This window comes from Myxocyprinus asiaticus, chromosome 20 (genome assembly GCF_019703515.2).
Source record: "Myxocyprinus asiaticus isolate MX2 ecotype Aquarium Trade chromosome 20, UBuf_Myxa_2, whole genome shotgun sequence".
NCBI lineage: Eukaryota > Metazoa > Chordata > Actinopteri > Cypriniformes > Catostomidae > Myxocyprinus > Myxocyprinus asiaticus.
The window spans coordinates 9,442,068-9,457,365 of NC_059363.1; the positions used below are offsets into that span (position 1 = coordinate 9,442,068).

General features: G+C 35.9%; 1 protein-coding gene across 1 annotated transcript in view; it reads right to left on the bottom strand.

The window, feature by feature from the left end:
* The window catches only part of LOC127410792 (titin-like), a 72,937-nt gene extending 60,813 nt beyond the window's left edge, over positions 1-12,124 (bottom strand). Inside the window, exons 1-11 of the mRNA XM_051645998.1 lie at positions 11,805-12,124; positions 8,549-8,752; positions 8,303-8,407; positions 7,877-7,960; positions 7,569-7,673; positions 6,596-6,715; positions 5,041-5,160; positions 4,830-4,949; positions 4,708-4,737; positions 4,423-4,449; positions 147-212 (exon numbers count right to left, since the gene is read on the bottom strand). Of these exons, the coding sequence (XP_051501958.1) occupies positions 147-212; positions 4,423-4,449; positions 4,708-4,737; positions 4,830-4,949; positions 5,041-5,160; positions 6,596-6,715; positions 7,569-7,673; positions 7,877-7,960; positions 8,303-8,407; positions 8,549-8,752; positions 11,805-11,823 (1,000 nt within the window). The 5' untranslated portion in view covers positions 11,824-12,124. The remainder of the gene's footprint in view (positions 1-146; positions 213-4,422; positions 4,450-4,707; positions 4,738-4,829; positions 4,950-5,040; positions 5,161-6,595; positions 6,716-7,568; positions 7,674-7,876; positions 7,961-8,302; positions 8,408-8,548; positions 8,753-11,804) is intronic.
* Between the last annotated feature and the right edge of the window lie 3,174 nt (positions 12,125-15,298).

Below are 15,298 nucleotides of genomic sequence, written 5' to 3' on the forward strand. Positions count from 1 at the left end.
ATGGAGACTTTCGAAAACGCTCTAAATAAATGCAAAACTTAAATGGATTAATGTGTACAAAGCCTAAATTTCCAGTTTTTCATTCTGCACATGAAGCACTGAATTATACTGTGTACAAGACTTTAAGAAAACAACAAACAATTCACCTTGAATGATTTTGAAAATCTCCTCTCTAGCTTTTTTCTCTTTGGCCTCTTTCACATGTTCAAGAACTGAAATTAAGGAGGGCAGTAAATGTTAAAAAAAGAGTTACATGTTTTAACATCCATATGATTAATGGAAAATGAGAATGAGTGTATGAATTAGTGCACTATAAGTGTGTTAAATTAATTGTGTTTGTAAGAAGTGAAAAGCTTTTTAATCAGCCATGTCATTGCATTAGAAAGTAAAACCATTAAAATGAAATAAAAATCCTTCTGTATTAGAATTTCTCATTTTGTTAAGAGACAGAGATGACTATGCAGCGATTATAGCATTCTGAGTTACATCCAATTTGTGTATAAAATGACTACATATGTCACAAATGTTTTAAGAAATCAGTACCAAAAATCTAAGTAATTTGTATGGTTTTACATTCTTTTATATGTTGATTTGAAACAAGTAAAGCCATTCCACACATATTCAATAACTTTTTCACTAAAAAAGTATGACAAAACAAATTTGTCCCACATAATTACATAAAAGAGAGCCTATACTTTTTTTTTTTTTTTTTTTTGTAGATTCTGCCTATAAAATGAGACAATACTGGACAAAACAGGCTGAAATGCTTATAGTAATCAATGTCTATTCAAATAGCTATAGTTCACTCCATGTGTAGACCTCCAGCACCAATGCTCTTTAGAGAATCATCTAGAGTGTATTGTCCCTCTTTTAAAACTCTTTCCAGAAACACAGGTGAAGCAACATTGAATGAATCTTCATCCATCAAGTTGTTCTTCCCCATCCAGTTTGTAAGGAGTTCTAACGTAGTGTTCCTCAGAATATAAGCAATATCACACAAGTAACAGTGAGGCTGTACATTGCCACATTTCTCACAATATGGTTACAAAGTTGCTAGCCATATTATAGTCATATTATTGGAATAGCAAACACAGACAGGCATGATACAAACAGTGGCAATGCAGTTGTTCAAAACAGTAGCACTTCTGGAACGCTTGTCTAATCAAATTATTAGACCGGAACTAACTGTTGGACTGGTCCAAAAATGAACTGGGTTGCTTCAGAAGACATTGATTAAACCACTGGAGTCGTATGGATTACTTTAATGTTGCCTTTATCTACTTTTTGGAGTTTCAAAGTTCTGGCAACCATTCACTTGCATTGAATGGACAAACAGAGCTGAAATAGTCCACTAAAAATCTTCGTTTGTGTTCAGCAGAAGAAAGAAAGTCATACACATCTGGAATGGCATGAGAGTGAGTAAATAATGAGAGAATTTTAATTTTGGGTGAACTATCCCTTTAAAGAATTATCAATAAATCCTAAAAAAGAATGCTTATGGGCTATTTCCTAAATAATGCTAAACAGCAGCAAATAAAAAATATTTATTGTTTACATTGTTTACATTTTTTTTTTACAGTTTGAGTACAGTTATTAGTGGGAATTATAAGGGGAATGAGAAAGCATCTTTTTTTTAAAAAGCAGTTAGTTGTTATAGGCTACTCTTGCACACTTTATTTATTTTCATGTATTAATTAATGTATTTTTTTAAATTAACATATAAACAATATTAATGAACAACCTTAGTCAGTAGCGGTTTTAGATTGTATGGCGCCCTGTGCGAAACCCATTTCAGCACCCCCAATGCGCATCGTGCCACCCCTCCCGCAAGATGCCACTCTGGGCAGCTGCCCATGTCGCCCATACCTAAATCCGCAACTGACCTTAGCGATTAGCCTTTCCACAATAGGTGAATTATAATTGTAGTTAGTTATTAAGGTCACCTTACTAAGGTATGTGAGGCTACAGTATGTCAGTTGAACTATTTGCTTTTGTCTATATCTAAATTATTCTATACCTTTGCCATATTCTTCTCGAAGATCCTCATGTGCTTCTTGGTCATGGTCTGTTTCAATGGAATGGCACTCCTCTTCAGCTGCTTTGGCTGATGTTCTTTGCTCTCTCAAGCCTCTTTTTATGGCAGCTCTCTTCCTGTTATTGTTATTTTCATCATCTCCATCTGTGATGTCATGTTTGACAGTAAGCAGGACAAGCTCCTCCTCTTTTACTTTTTCTTCTTCATTATAATCATCAGCATCATCATCAGAAGCAGCAATAGTGGCTCCTAAGGGAACATGATCAGTCTCTTCAATGTCCTTTTTTACAACATCATCCTCATCTTCATCTTTGTCTTCCTCTACCTCCATGTCCTTTGTGCTCTGTTCAGTGTCACTAAATGCCATACCTTCCTCCTCTTTGTCATGTTTTCCATCCTTGTCATCTTCCACATCTAAATCATCCTTGCACTCGGCTTGATCATGATCAACAAGTCGTGCTACCTCCACTATTTCCTCCACATGGAAGGAAGATGCTTCATCTAATTCAGCTGTCTTTTCTTCTACTTTGTCCTCTAGTACAATTTTAATTGTTTCAGCTGTTTCTTCATCTTCTGTGACACTGTCATCTGTTACAGCTTCTTCTTCCTCATCGGTGACAACAGGTATATCTTCACCTTCACCTGTGTCATCATCAGAGGTTATTTCAGCTATATCATCCTCTGTACTATCAGAAGCATCTTCGGCACTTTCAATTGCTGCTTCTCCATCTGTGACATCAAAAGTACCTTCAGTTATGTCAAAAGTTTCTTCCTCTTCCTTAACATCTGAGTTATCTTCAGAAGTGACATCAGATGTGTCGCCCTCTGTTTCAGAGGTATCTTCATCTGTGATATCAGAGATATCAAAAGGTTTGTCTTTGTTTTTAAAATCTGAGGTATCTTCAGCTGTTTCAGTAGTTTCTCCCACCTCTGTAGAACCAGACATATCTTCATCTGAGGTATCTTCATCTGTTTCAGTAAGTCCTTCCTCCTCTGAAACATCAACGTCCTCCTTTTTTGTCATATCAGAGGTATCTTCAGAAGTTTCAACCCTTTTTTCCTCTTTAACATTCAAGATATCCTCAACTACTTCAGTTGTGTCTTCATCAGCATCCTCATGGAACTTGGTTGTGTCCACCTCAATATAGTCCTCCTCAATTGTCTCTTTAACTTCTTTTATTTCCTGTTTAGTGCTGTCTGTATTCTTCACTGTGGACGTCACAGTGATTTTTGCAGCGTCCTTTTTTTTGCCCAGTATTTCTGCAACTGTTTTATGAAGCCGTTTAACTTGTTACTGTCTTTTGCATTCAGATTTATGACCAAAACCGAACTCATTTATCAGTTTATGTCTTGCACAAACAGTGTAAACAGATTGGAAACACAATTACAGGCGTTACATCACACTGATGACTTTAGCAGTATGCACATGTTACGCCCTGATTAAAACATAGAATAGTTTTAAGCTGTCCCCCCGAAACCTGGTGCATAAATTCTAAGGTTTGTTAAATGACATTGATTTCCCAAATGGAAATATCTAAACTGCAGCCACTTCTAAAGCGTTATATAGATAAGGTTTCTCAGCTTTCAATCTCAGAGCATTAATATTGTGGAGGTCACAATATTTTTGCAACATGTGGCATACCTGTGCAAAGAAATCTTATGTGCTGTATGTTTTTGAATATGAACTACAGAATGTATCGGAGAAGGTTAGACTTTCATACTACACTGCAAAGAGGGGAATGAAAATCAAACACAGCAAGATGACAAATCGTTTTATTTTTCGTATGTGTAATTATGCACTCATGCATTTAAGTCCAGGGAAATTAAATCACAAGCACATAAATCAAATTTTTACATTATATGAAAAAAATAAATAATAAAATAATAAAACATGGGCAATACAGTGTGAGACTGAGTGAGCAAAACATATTTACACAGTAGTTGTAGGACATAAATGACAACGTTATATGCAGTCATGCAGCACTTTTTCATGCACTATGTCACAATGATAAGTTGCAACATTGTTTTGATATTTATTTCTGTTCTAATTGACTGGTTTGAAACATGGTAAGACACAAGATAAAGTACATACAAAATGAATGGATATGGGGCATTGGCTAGCCTGAAAACTATACAATTTCAATCAATTCACGATCTTGCATTAAATGTTATGTAAACAAACACCTTCTTCACATGCTGTCATATACTTTCACATACTTTCATATGCTGTCATAAGTGCAAAACAAATGCATTTTAAAGATTATATTAAGCTTGTTGATGCTGTTTCAGTAGTCAAAACATTTGATCAGTTTACATAACTAGTGTTAGTTTTCATGTTAATCCACAGCTTTTATATACAGTAAATTAATGAACGTCTAGTCACTAACCTTTTTCCATAGGGGGCAGGAATTCTCCTGGAGAATTTAGAAATATGATGAAATATTATAATGTTTACATGTGTAAACTAATTGTATTTTGTATCGTTGTTGCATGGAAAGGGAAAAAATATAATATCAAATTATTCATTTACAAAAATAATGTACATTATGTATAATTATTATTAATATTAATAACAATAACAATAATAACTTATAAAATGAACATAGCTATATTATTAAAATGATTAATAATACAAATAATTAATTCTAGTGATTAAATAAACATTGACAAACCTTTTCTTCTTATCACTTGTGGTGTGTAATCTGAAACAGAAACAAAGGGGATATAAAGAGATAACATTGTGTTTTCAAGATAAAAATGTTCAAATTTGTGGTGTACTTGCTATTATGAATACCTTTGTCCTTCATGAGCATATTTGAGAGATAGGCCAAGAACATGTCCCTCCTGTCAGTAAATTCCTCAACAGTATCTGTGACGACTTTCATGGGATCAAATCTAATGTCAGGAATACCACCTGGAAAAAATAGAGATATATAACGCAAGCAATGAAAATGTTTTAGGCAAAACACAATCAAATTAAAGAGCTGATGAATTAATGATAATACCTTCTTTGCCTGTAAACAGGTTGGTTAGGTAGTTAGAGACAGAGTTCTTTAGGTCTGTAGCCTCCTCAACAAAATTGCTGGCCAATTCCATTGGATTAGTGCTCATATTGGGGATCCAATCTGAATAATGGGATACAATTTTGACATCTAATGGACCTTTATGGTTTATAGATTTTAATATTGCATTTATTGGCCTAATATTCTGCGAGACATAAATGTGGCAACATTTTTGCAAAATGATATTAAGTGGATCTTATGCACATCATGGAGGGGAAATGTACACTGTATAACACTAAAAGTGAGTTACATTTGCTCCCAAACAGATAAGGTTTTTAACGTTACTGCTCTGTTGAGTTTTAAATCAACAAAACTTACTTACATCCCTACCCTAAAACTTAAACCTACTCTATAGTGTCAGAAAAAGAAAACTTGAGAGGAAAAACGCAATTGCTGAAGCAACCAATTCATTTTGTGGTGCTTCTATGACACTTTCGGCTCACGTGTCCAATCCCCGGTCCTTTGCATTGCAAGTGCAATGCTATTTTAGTCGAGTTACCGTGCAATTTGTTTGCACTTGAGTAAGCTTATAAATCTAGCTGATTATAATGCAAATGATAAAATGTATAGGCTTACAAGTCATGCACTATAGTAAAAGTTTTTAGATGTCATAAGATACCATAAAGGGATAGTTCACCCAAAAATAAAATATGTTCTCATCATTTACTCACCCTCATGCCATCCCAGATGTGTATGGCTTTCTTTCTTCTGCAGAACACAAACGAAGATTTTTAGAGGAATATTTCAGCTCTGTAGTTCCTCACAATGCAAATGAATGGTGATCAGAACTTTGTTGCTCCAAAAATCACATAGAGGAAACATAAAAGTATTCCATAAGACTCCAGTGTTTAAATCCATATCTTCAGAAGTGATATAATAGGTGTGGGTGAAAAACGGAACAATATGTAAATCCCTTTTTACGCTAAATCTCCACTTTATCTTTCACTTTCAGATGTGAAAGTGAAACTAAACAGGCACCACATGTGACCTTCAGATGTAAAAGTGAACGTGGAGATTTAGAGTAAAAAAGGACTTAAGTTTTGATCTGTCTCTCACCAACACCTATTATATAGTTTCTGAAGATTTATTCTTATGGATTACTCGTTTATTTGTTTCCTTTGCGTGATTTTAGGAGCTACAAAGGTTTGATTACCACTCTCTTGCATTGTATGGACCTACAGAGCTGAAATATCCTTATAGAAATCTTCATTTGTGTTCTTCAGAAGAAAGAAAGCCATGTACATCTGTGATGGCATGAGGGTGAGTAAATGATGAAATAATTTTCATTTTTGGGTGAACTATCCCTTTAACTGGTAATCTGCTGTTTTACTCATGATTTCTGTGAAAGGGAATAAAAATAATTGTTGCTGTAGCGCCTTTAGTGGTCATTTCACCAGGAAACTGCTGCGATACATGCAAGGAGCCAAGTAAAAATCATTTTGCAATAATGTAGGTGTATTAGCGTGATTCTGTGAGACCAGGTTGCATATTAAAGTACCTTTAATTCCCCCAAGTATGGTTGAAATATATATTAAAATGGTCTTGAGCCATCTTAAAATTTGCACAACTGCTTCGCTGGCCATTTCCGCTGGATTAATGATCACAGTATCCAGGATATCTAAAAGCATTAAACAGACATTATTGAGCCTGTGCAAATGACCAAAGTTCAGCCATGAAACTCTATGTGGCACAAGCTGATAGGTTCTTTGAACTTGTTATCTGTTAGCCAGTCGGCTCACTCACATGTGACATGTTAAGCCAATAGGCTCACATGGTGTAGCTGATTGTCCTTTGACATGTGATCGGGTAGCCAATCAACTTGCGTCTCTCCCTTTGTGTAACGTTTAAATTGCTAAGTTTTGCAGAAAGGCCGATTTCACAGCAGCGCACTGTGAGAGCTTTTCTCTGAAACCCTCCACACCAGCTCCACGTATCTAGATCTGCTACATGCAGGGGCGGAACTTACAGAAGGCCACTCACAGCCACACCTCTCCAACTCGGGTGTCACTGTATCCACTCCCCTCTGTTCTTCTATCAAAGTGCTGTGTATACCCCCCCCACTGGACATACAATATAACACACGATTGATAATCGACGGCCCCTGCACAGACACCCCTCTGAAAAAATCCTGGCACTGCCACTGGCTACATGGGGATTGTTTGTATGTTAATTGGTGCAGCAGCATGTTCATACATGCAGCATATCTTGCATTTTGTCTAATTGTGCAGCAGCATGTCCACAAGCTCAACAGTGTGTCTGTGTATTTACTAGCAGCAAGTCTCCGTACTGGCTCTACAGTAGTGTAGCAGATCTAGTCTGCCAAGACCAATATCCTATCAATATGCCATTTTCAGCAAGGGAATCAATAGCAATTTACAAATCCTGCTCTTGGGTTAGAACACGTCCAAGGTTTCTGATTGCATGTTAGCTCCCAGAACAATGGGAAATTATTTCAGTACAAATGAAGGTACCTTCAAAGAGGTGGAATAAGTTGCCCACTGGGGATCTAATCCATTCTGTGATGTCATCTAATACTACACCACCACGTTTCACTGTTTCAGTGATCCCTGCATCCTCTTTAACAGACAGCAAACAAACAAAAACAGAATGATGTAAATCAAAACTAAACAAAAAGTCCTATAGTGTTTTACTGTGCTCAGTGATTGTGATTGTATTTTCTGATAATGCATGATTTTCTGTAAAGCTGCTTTGAAAGGCGCTATACAAATAAAAATGACTTGACTTGACTTGATGGCTATGAATGAATGTATTTACATACCACCAGCAATAAATAATCCTGACAAAGAAGCCACTGCTAAATTAACAGCATCCATCGGATTAAAGATCACTTCAGTGATGGTCTCTGTATTCAAAACAAAACAGCAGAGAAAATGGGACATACTCCATATAAAACCATCAACAAATCATACATTGTACTTAAAGAGATAGTTCACCCAAAGATTCTGTCATCATTTATTTATCCTGTTGCTCCTAATGACTTTCTTTTTTCCATGGAACACAAAAGGAGATGTTAGGCAGAATGTTAGCATCAGTCACCATTTACTTTCATTGCATGAAAAAAGATACAATGAAAGTGAATGGTGACTGACACTTTTGGGTAAACTATCACTTTAATGTTAAATCACTTAAAATTGTACACCCACTAAAAGTCTAAAGAAACTATTTGTGACTGGAAAAGGCATACCGTGAGTATTAGTAAAGATATTGTTCACATGGTTTATCCCGTTGTATATGCCTTCACTGGCCTTGTCCACTGCTAACATTGGATCTGAGGCAAAATCCTGGATGGCTACATAAAAAATAAATAAATAAATAAAATAAATAAAAGCACAGTGAACCTAACAATACAACAACAGCAAAGGTGGCATTTACATGGAAACATTTTGTTGCAGCACTGTTACTTGAAAATTATAATAAAATTAGAACTTACTTGCAAGCTGATCGTCACTCACAAAGTCAAACATGACAACACCAGCTAATGACCATGAGACCAGAAGTGTGATGATGACCAGCCATTGTGCAGGACGATTCAAGACTCTTAAAAATCCATGGCTTCTGGCTGTGAGAGAGTCTGGAGGCACTGGCCTTGCAGGAGCATCTGCAGCGGTGGGAGGGATGGGCTTTATTTCTGCACCTGTAGTCATGTGATCAAATTATAGGTATAGATCACCCTAAAATGACAATTCTGTCATAATTTACTCAACCTCATGTTGTTCCAAACCCATATGACTTTCCAGAACAGTATTACTTTACAGTGGAACACTAAATGAGATCTTAGTCACCTTTCTCTTTCATTGTATCGGAAAAAGATGTCATGAAAGTGAATTGTGACTGAGGCGAACAAGAAAGGCCTTCCTTATGCAACTTACATGTTACCAACTTATTAGCAATTTATGTTTTTAAAACCCTGTGATATGCATTATGTTCATATGTATGGTTTAATATTTTTGTTTAATTTCATTTCATTTTTATTTTCAAAAAAATAAAATAAATAATAATAATAATAATTGTACCTCTGTATCACAATGAAAATGGTCCAAAACTAGTTTTATAAAAAAAAAAAAAAATAATTCTCTTTGAATTAAAGTGTATTGTAAGTATTTCTTTAATTCATTTTTGTGTTTATACATATATATATATATATATATATATATATATATATATATATATATATATATACATTGAATGAATCATTATCATGCGTTCTTCAATAGTGTCGAATTTCTATGTCATTAAAACCTATCTCATCCTTACTGCTTTCAGTTGGAAAAACGAAATGTGCACTCTTTTTGCCCTTTCCATAAAACATTGCCATGTTCATTATTGTCTTAAAAGAAGAAATACAAAGCATAATTGTGTTATTCATTCATAAATGCAATTATATTATGGTAAGCACTTTAAAATATGCATCTGTAAATGCAAGAATATAACTGAAGCCACTATTTAAAAAAAAAAAAATTAAAAATCCGAATAAGAAAATATATTTGAACACTATTGTAGTACAGAGTTGCTATATGTCAACATGTCATTTTTTCAATTGTGGTAACAGTTTCACTGTCCAACAGTTTCAAAATTGACATTTGAGTTATGACTGTTTGTAATTTCCAACCTGGTTCAAGGATGTAACCACATATTCAGGACTGGGGTGGGGGACCAAATGTAATTATTTAATAATCATATATATATTTTAAAACACTAATGGTTAAGTTTAGGTGTTGATTTGGTAAGGATGTCTTTTTTCAAACGTCTCGTTTATATTTTAAAACACTATTGGTAAGGTTCAGGCAAAAGTTTTAGGTTAAAGTTTCACTCAGTAATTCTAATCCAATACACTTTTTGTCCAATTCTGCAAATATCTCCTCAAAATCTGCTAGCTGTCTGTTCTGTGGGTGGGCTGAAAAAAAAAATCTAGTATTTGTACACAGCCCTGGCTCTGTAAATGCGACAAAAACAAAGTGGATCGGATCGATCCACACAACACTACTCCAGCCAATCAGCAACAGGGGGTGGTTCTTGCGTGTGCACAGGATGGGGGGTGGGGGCAGAGTGAGAGGGGAATTCATTAGAAGAGCGATGGCAAATCTGGCTGATGCGAACTTTCTAAACTCAAATGGCTTAGAAACAGACCAAGAGAAAAAGGTCAGATGAATATAAACTAAAAAAGAAGGATTATGATAAGTCGAGGGCTAGGAGCTGCGTCAACATCGGCGAAGGTTTTCAGCTGCATGAATTTGGGGGGCGGAGCTTCCAAAGGAGCACTGAAGGGAGGGGTCTGTTTGTTTTGGGAACTGAGTTCGAATATCAACAGTGTTTCTCAGGAATTGTTCAGTGCACCTTTAAGTAGTTTTTTTCTTTTTCTAAAGTATCTAAAATTCACCTTAAATCTGTGTCTGAATACAGCGCCATTTTTTTGGCGTCCAAAGCTGGACATTTCTCTGGAAACCTGCACTCTATCGTGATACAGCATGTACATTTTCAATTGCAAAAATGTTGTCATGTTCACGTGTATTTCATGAGACCAGGCTGGTAATTTCTGTTGTAGAACAAAATGGAAAAGCCTCTTCAAGTAATGATAACCACAGTCTTTATTTTACTTCTAAATTGAAAACCGCCATTTTAAAAACTCGAAATTCCTAAGGGAGCTCAAGGCAAATTAGCCTTTCAGGTTGACCTACAAATTGACACCATAATTAAACAGCCATATTGTCACACATCACTGCAATATACAGTGCCTGATTTGATGCAAACTCCAACTTGTCATTTGGTTTTGCCCATATTTTTACTAAACAAATCATGACTTGTATCTAAAATACTTTCTATATGTGCTGTTTATTTTTGTATCCATTTTTTCCTTTCTATATAAATACTGTGTCATGATGCCATGCACTGACATTTCTGCAGCTGCTCTCGTACATTAACTGCATGCCTCGAAATCTGACTTCACACTGCTGGCCAGAATAAACTGTATGTCCATCTTGTGTTATTTTCTTCCTGCTGTTTAATGTGCTGAGTTCAATGAACAGTAAACAGTTATCAAAGAAACCAATATTCAGTCAAAAAAATAAAATAAAATAAACAAATCAATATTTCTCTGATGTTGCGCTGTACTTGTCTTAGCAATATGACCCTGTTTGCAGCTACAGTAGATTGACCAAAATGTGACATTAACAGTCCTGCCAAATCTTAACACTGAGACCTCTTAATAAAATCATCAATGCATTATGAGTAGATAAACATAATCAAACTATACAGTATATAGGGCGAATATAGGTAAAGTGGGACACTTTCTGATAATTTGTCATTGGAGTTATTTTTAAAATATGATCCAAATGGCCAAATCAGTATCACTCCATCCTTAGGATGAACTTAATGCTGATGTAATGGAATAATACACAATTAATACACTTAAGTGGTCCATTTCACCTGTATTTACACTTTAAACAGAGGTTAATTTTCATTAAAAAAAGTACTTACATACATGATAGGAGTAAAAAATGTACTTTTCTAATTTGATTATAGTACATTTAGTCACAAAAACATATTTTGGTATACGACTGTTAATTCAGTCATGAATAGTATCACACTAAACCACAAGAACCTTTATTGTGAGATTCAGTCTTTTTGAATCCATAAGCTCCATGTCTGTCAATCAAATAGAGGAGATCATGCATAAAAACCTGCAATACCTTTAGTTGCCTGAGCCATTGTGTAGTTCTGTTTTCAGTTCCGATTGTCCTTTGATTTTGCTTGTGTAATCTTATTTGGACTTTCACCCAGTTGATGTTAAATCACACTCAGGAAATGATATTCCTTTTTGTTGTCCCCATGCAATCCACAGGTGAATCCTAACAAAATCATGAGAAAATGTGGGATGAAGGTCTTCAAAGTGCCGGATTGGTGAGCATGGCTGGGGGAGAATGGGATGTAAACAGGGGAGTTCAGGCAGGGGAGAAGGCAAATAGGTGCTGGTATTTTAGCCAATGTTATTTCTCCCTCACATGGGTATGGGCTGGGAAAAGTTCCGGGGAGCTTCAAGGTAACCTTATCCTTTGCAAGCCTCGTTTATTCTTAGACAGTTTACTCTTCACCATCTGCACTCTCTTGCCTTTTAAGGCTATAGGGGGTGTGATCTGTTAGAGGCCTGTACTGGTAGCAATAGAAGAGACATGATTATGTGTTGACATCCTATAATATAACAGTTTTTTGGTGTTTCATATATAATAGTATAATTAATTTTATGCATGTATCATCAGCGACATTGCATCATTTGTGGTCGATTATTTACTCTCTGATCATCAATTCCAGTGAAAAAGTTTGTCATGACAGACAGCACAAATTAATGCCTTATAGGGATCTTTTACACTCTATTTAAAAGTCAATCATGCTTCCAATTAGCACCTTTTTTTTTCCAGATCTCAGTGGATTAGTTTCATCTGTGATTTCATGGAACAGATTTGAAATATACATAGAAGCTCCTCACCTATTTAGAACAAGGGAGCAAACTAGCTGAGCAGAGATTTGAGATGTGGATATCAATGTGGCATGGAATATCATGTTTTGCCTGGAATGCAGTGGCCCTCTTCTGGATATGCAGGGCATTACAGAAGTGCATTGCGGCAGAAGGAAGGCCTATGGATGACGTGGCCTTGTGTGTAGATACTGTATCTGCCATTTAAATATACAGGAGTAGTCCAGCTTGTACAGCTGTTTATGGAAAAATCTAGTTACTAGCTGTCTTATTTAACTGATTAAAATAGTGTGGACATATTTTTTTAAGACCTAAAATCTAAAACCTAAAACTGTTAAAGGAATTTTCAGGGTTCAATACAAGTTTAGCTCAGTTAATAGCATTTGTGACATTATGTTGTTTTTACACAAAAAATCATTTCAACTGGTCTCTCTTTTATTAAAATAAATAAATAAATAAATAAATAAAAATAAGCAAAAATTTTAATTACGGTAAACTAAGTAAAAGTTACATCCAAAACTGGGATTGGTTTCGTTGTCATGTCATCAAGTTGTAATATTGGATATACAGGTGCATCTCAATAAATTAGAATGTTGTGGAAAAGTGCATTTATTTCAGTAATTCAACTCAAATTGTGAAACTCGTGTATTAAATAAATTCAATGTACACAGACTGAAGTAGTTTAAGTCTTTGGTTCTTTTAATTGTGATGATTTTGGCTCACATTTAACAAAAACCCACCAATTCACTATCTCAAAAAATTAGAATACATCATAAGACCAATAAAAAAAAAACATTTTTAGTGAATTGTTGGCCTTCTGGAAAGTATGTTCATTTGCTGCATATGTACTCAATACTTGGTAGGGGCTCCTTTTGCTTTAATTACTGCCTCAATTCGGCGTGGCATGGAGGTGATCAGTTTGTGGCACTGCTGAGGTGGTATGGAAGCCCAGGTTTCTTTGACAGTGGCCTTCAGCTCATCTGCATTTTTTGGTCTCTTGTTTCTCATTTTCCTCTTGACAATACCCCACAGATTCTCTATGGGGTTCAGGTCTGGTGAGTTTGCTGGCCAGTCAAGCACACCAACACCATGGTCATTTAACCAACTTTTGGTGCTTTTGGCAGTGTGGGCAGGTGCCAAATCCTGCTGGAAAATGAAATCAGCATCTTTAAAAAGCTGGTCAGCAGAAGGAAGCATGAAGTGCTCCAAAATTTCTTGGTAAACGGGTGCAGTGACTTTGGTTTTCAAAAAACACAGTGGACCAACACCAGCAGATGACATTGCACCCCAAATCATCACAGACTGTGGAAATTTAACACTGGACTTCAAGCAACTTGGGCTATGAGCTTCTCCACCCTTCCTCCAGACTCTAGGACCTTGGTTTCCAAATGAAATACAAAACTTGCTCTCATCTGAAAAGAGGACTTTGGACCACTGGGCAACAGTCCAGTTCTTCTTCTCCTTAGCCCAGGTAAGACGCCTCTGACATTGTCTGTGGTTCAGGAGTGGCTTAACAAGAGGAATACGACAACTGTAGCCAAATTCCTTGACACGTCTGTGTGTGGTGGCTCTTGATGCCTTGACCCCAGCCTCAGTCCATTCCTTGTGAAGTTCACCCAAATTCTTGAATCGATTTTGCTTGACAATCCTCATAAGGCTGCGGTTCTCTCGGTTGGTTGTGCATCTTTTTCTTCCACACTTTTTCCTTCCACTCAACTTTCTGTTAACATGCTTGGATACAGCACTCTGTGAACAGCCAGCTTCTTTGGCAATGAATGTTTGTGGCTTACCCTCCTTGTGAAGGGTGTCAATGATTGTCTTCTGGACAACTGTCAGATCTGCAGTCTTCCCCATGACTGTGTAGCCTAGTGAACCAAACTGAGAGACCATTTTGAAGGCTCAGGAAATCTTTGCAGGTATTTTGAGTTGATTAGCTGATCGGCATGTCACCATATTCTAATTTTTTGAGATAGTGAATTGGTGGGTTTTTGTTAAATGTGAGCCAAAATCATCACAATTAAAAGGACCAAAGACTTAAACTACTTCAGTCTGTGTGCATTGTATTTATTTAATACATGAGTTTCACAATTTGAGTTGAATTACTGAAATAAATGAACTTTTCCACGACATTCTAATTTATTGAGATGCACCTGTAACTTTACACAGATAACGTTAGTAATTATTTTATCACACTAAATCATGTTAACACTTATATGTTCACATCCTGTGGCTTTACTGTTGAAAGTGTGTATTTCAGCATTTATGGACTGGCCACATTCACTTCCATTGTAAGTCACTTTAAAAAGTAACTGCTTTTAAATAGGGTAAATATGGGTAAAGTGTTTCCAGTGTTTGCAAAACGTTTTCACCTAATATTAAAAAAACATTGCAAATAGTTAATCTTAATGGATCTTTTAAGGAGACTAAACAACTTAAGTTCATTTAACAAGGGGATATTTTAATCTTTATCTAAACCTAGGGTGCAAACTAAATAAATTCCTACAATTTAAACTATATGCAAGTACAGGCCCCTCTCTAGCTTATTTAAGAGGAACAAAAATGCAATGCCTCACTTTACCAGTTCCGCCTGGGATTTGGTTAAAAGAGGGTGTTCAAAGGTTCCTTTTCCTAGTATTAATATTTCTTAATTTTTAGATTGCGACTAAGGTAGGAGACATCCTAATATTTCTATAAAGGTATAATGTCAGGTTA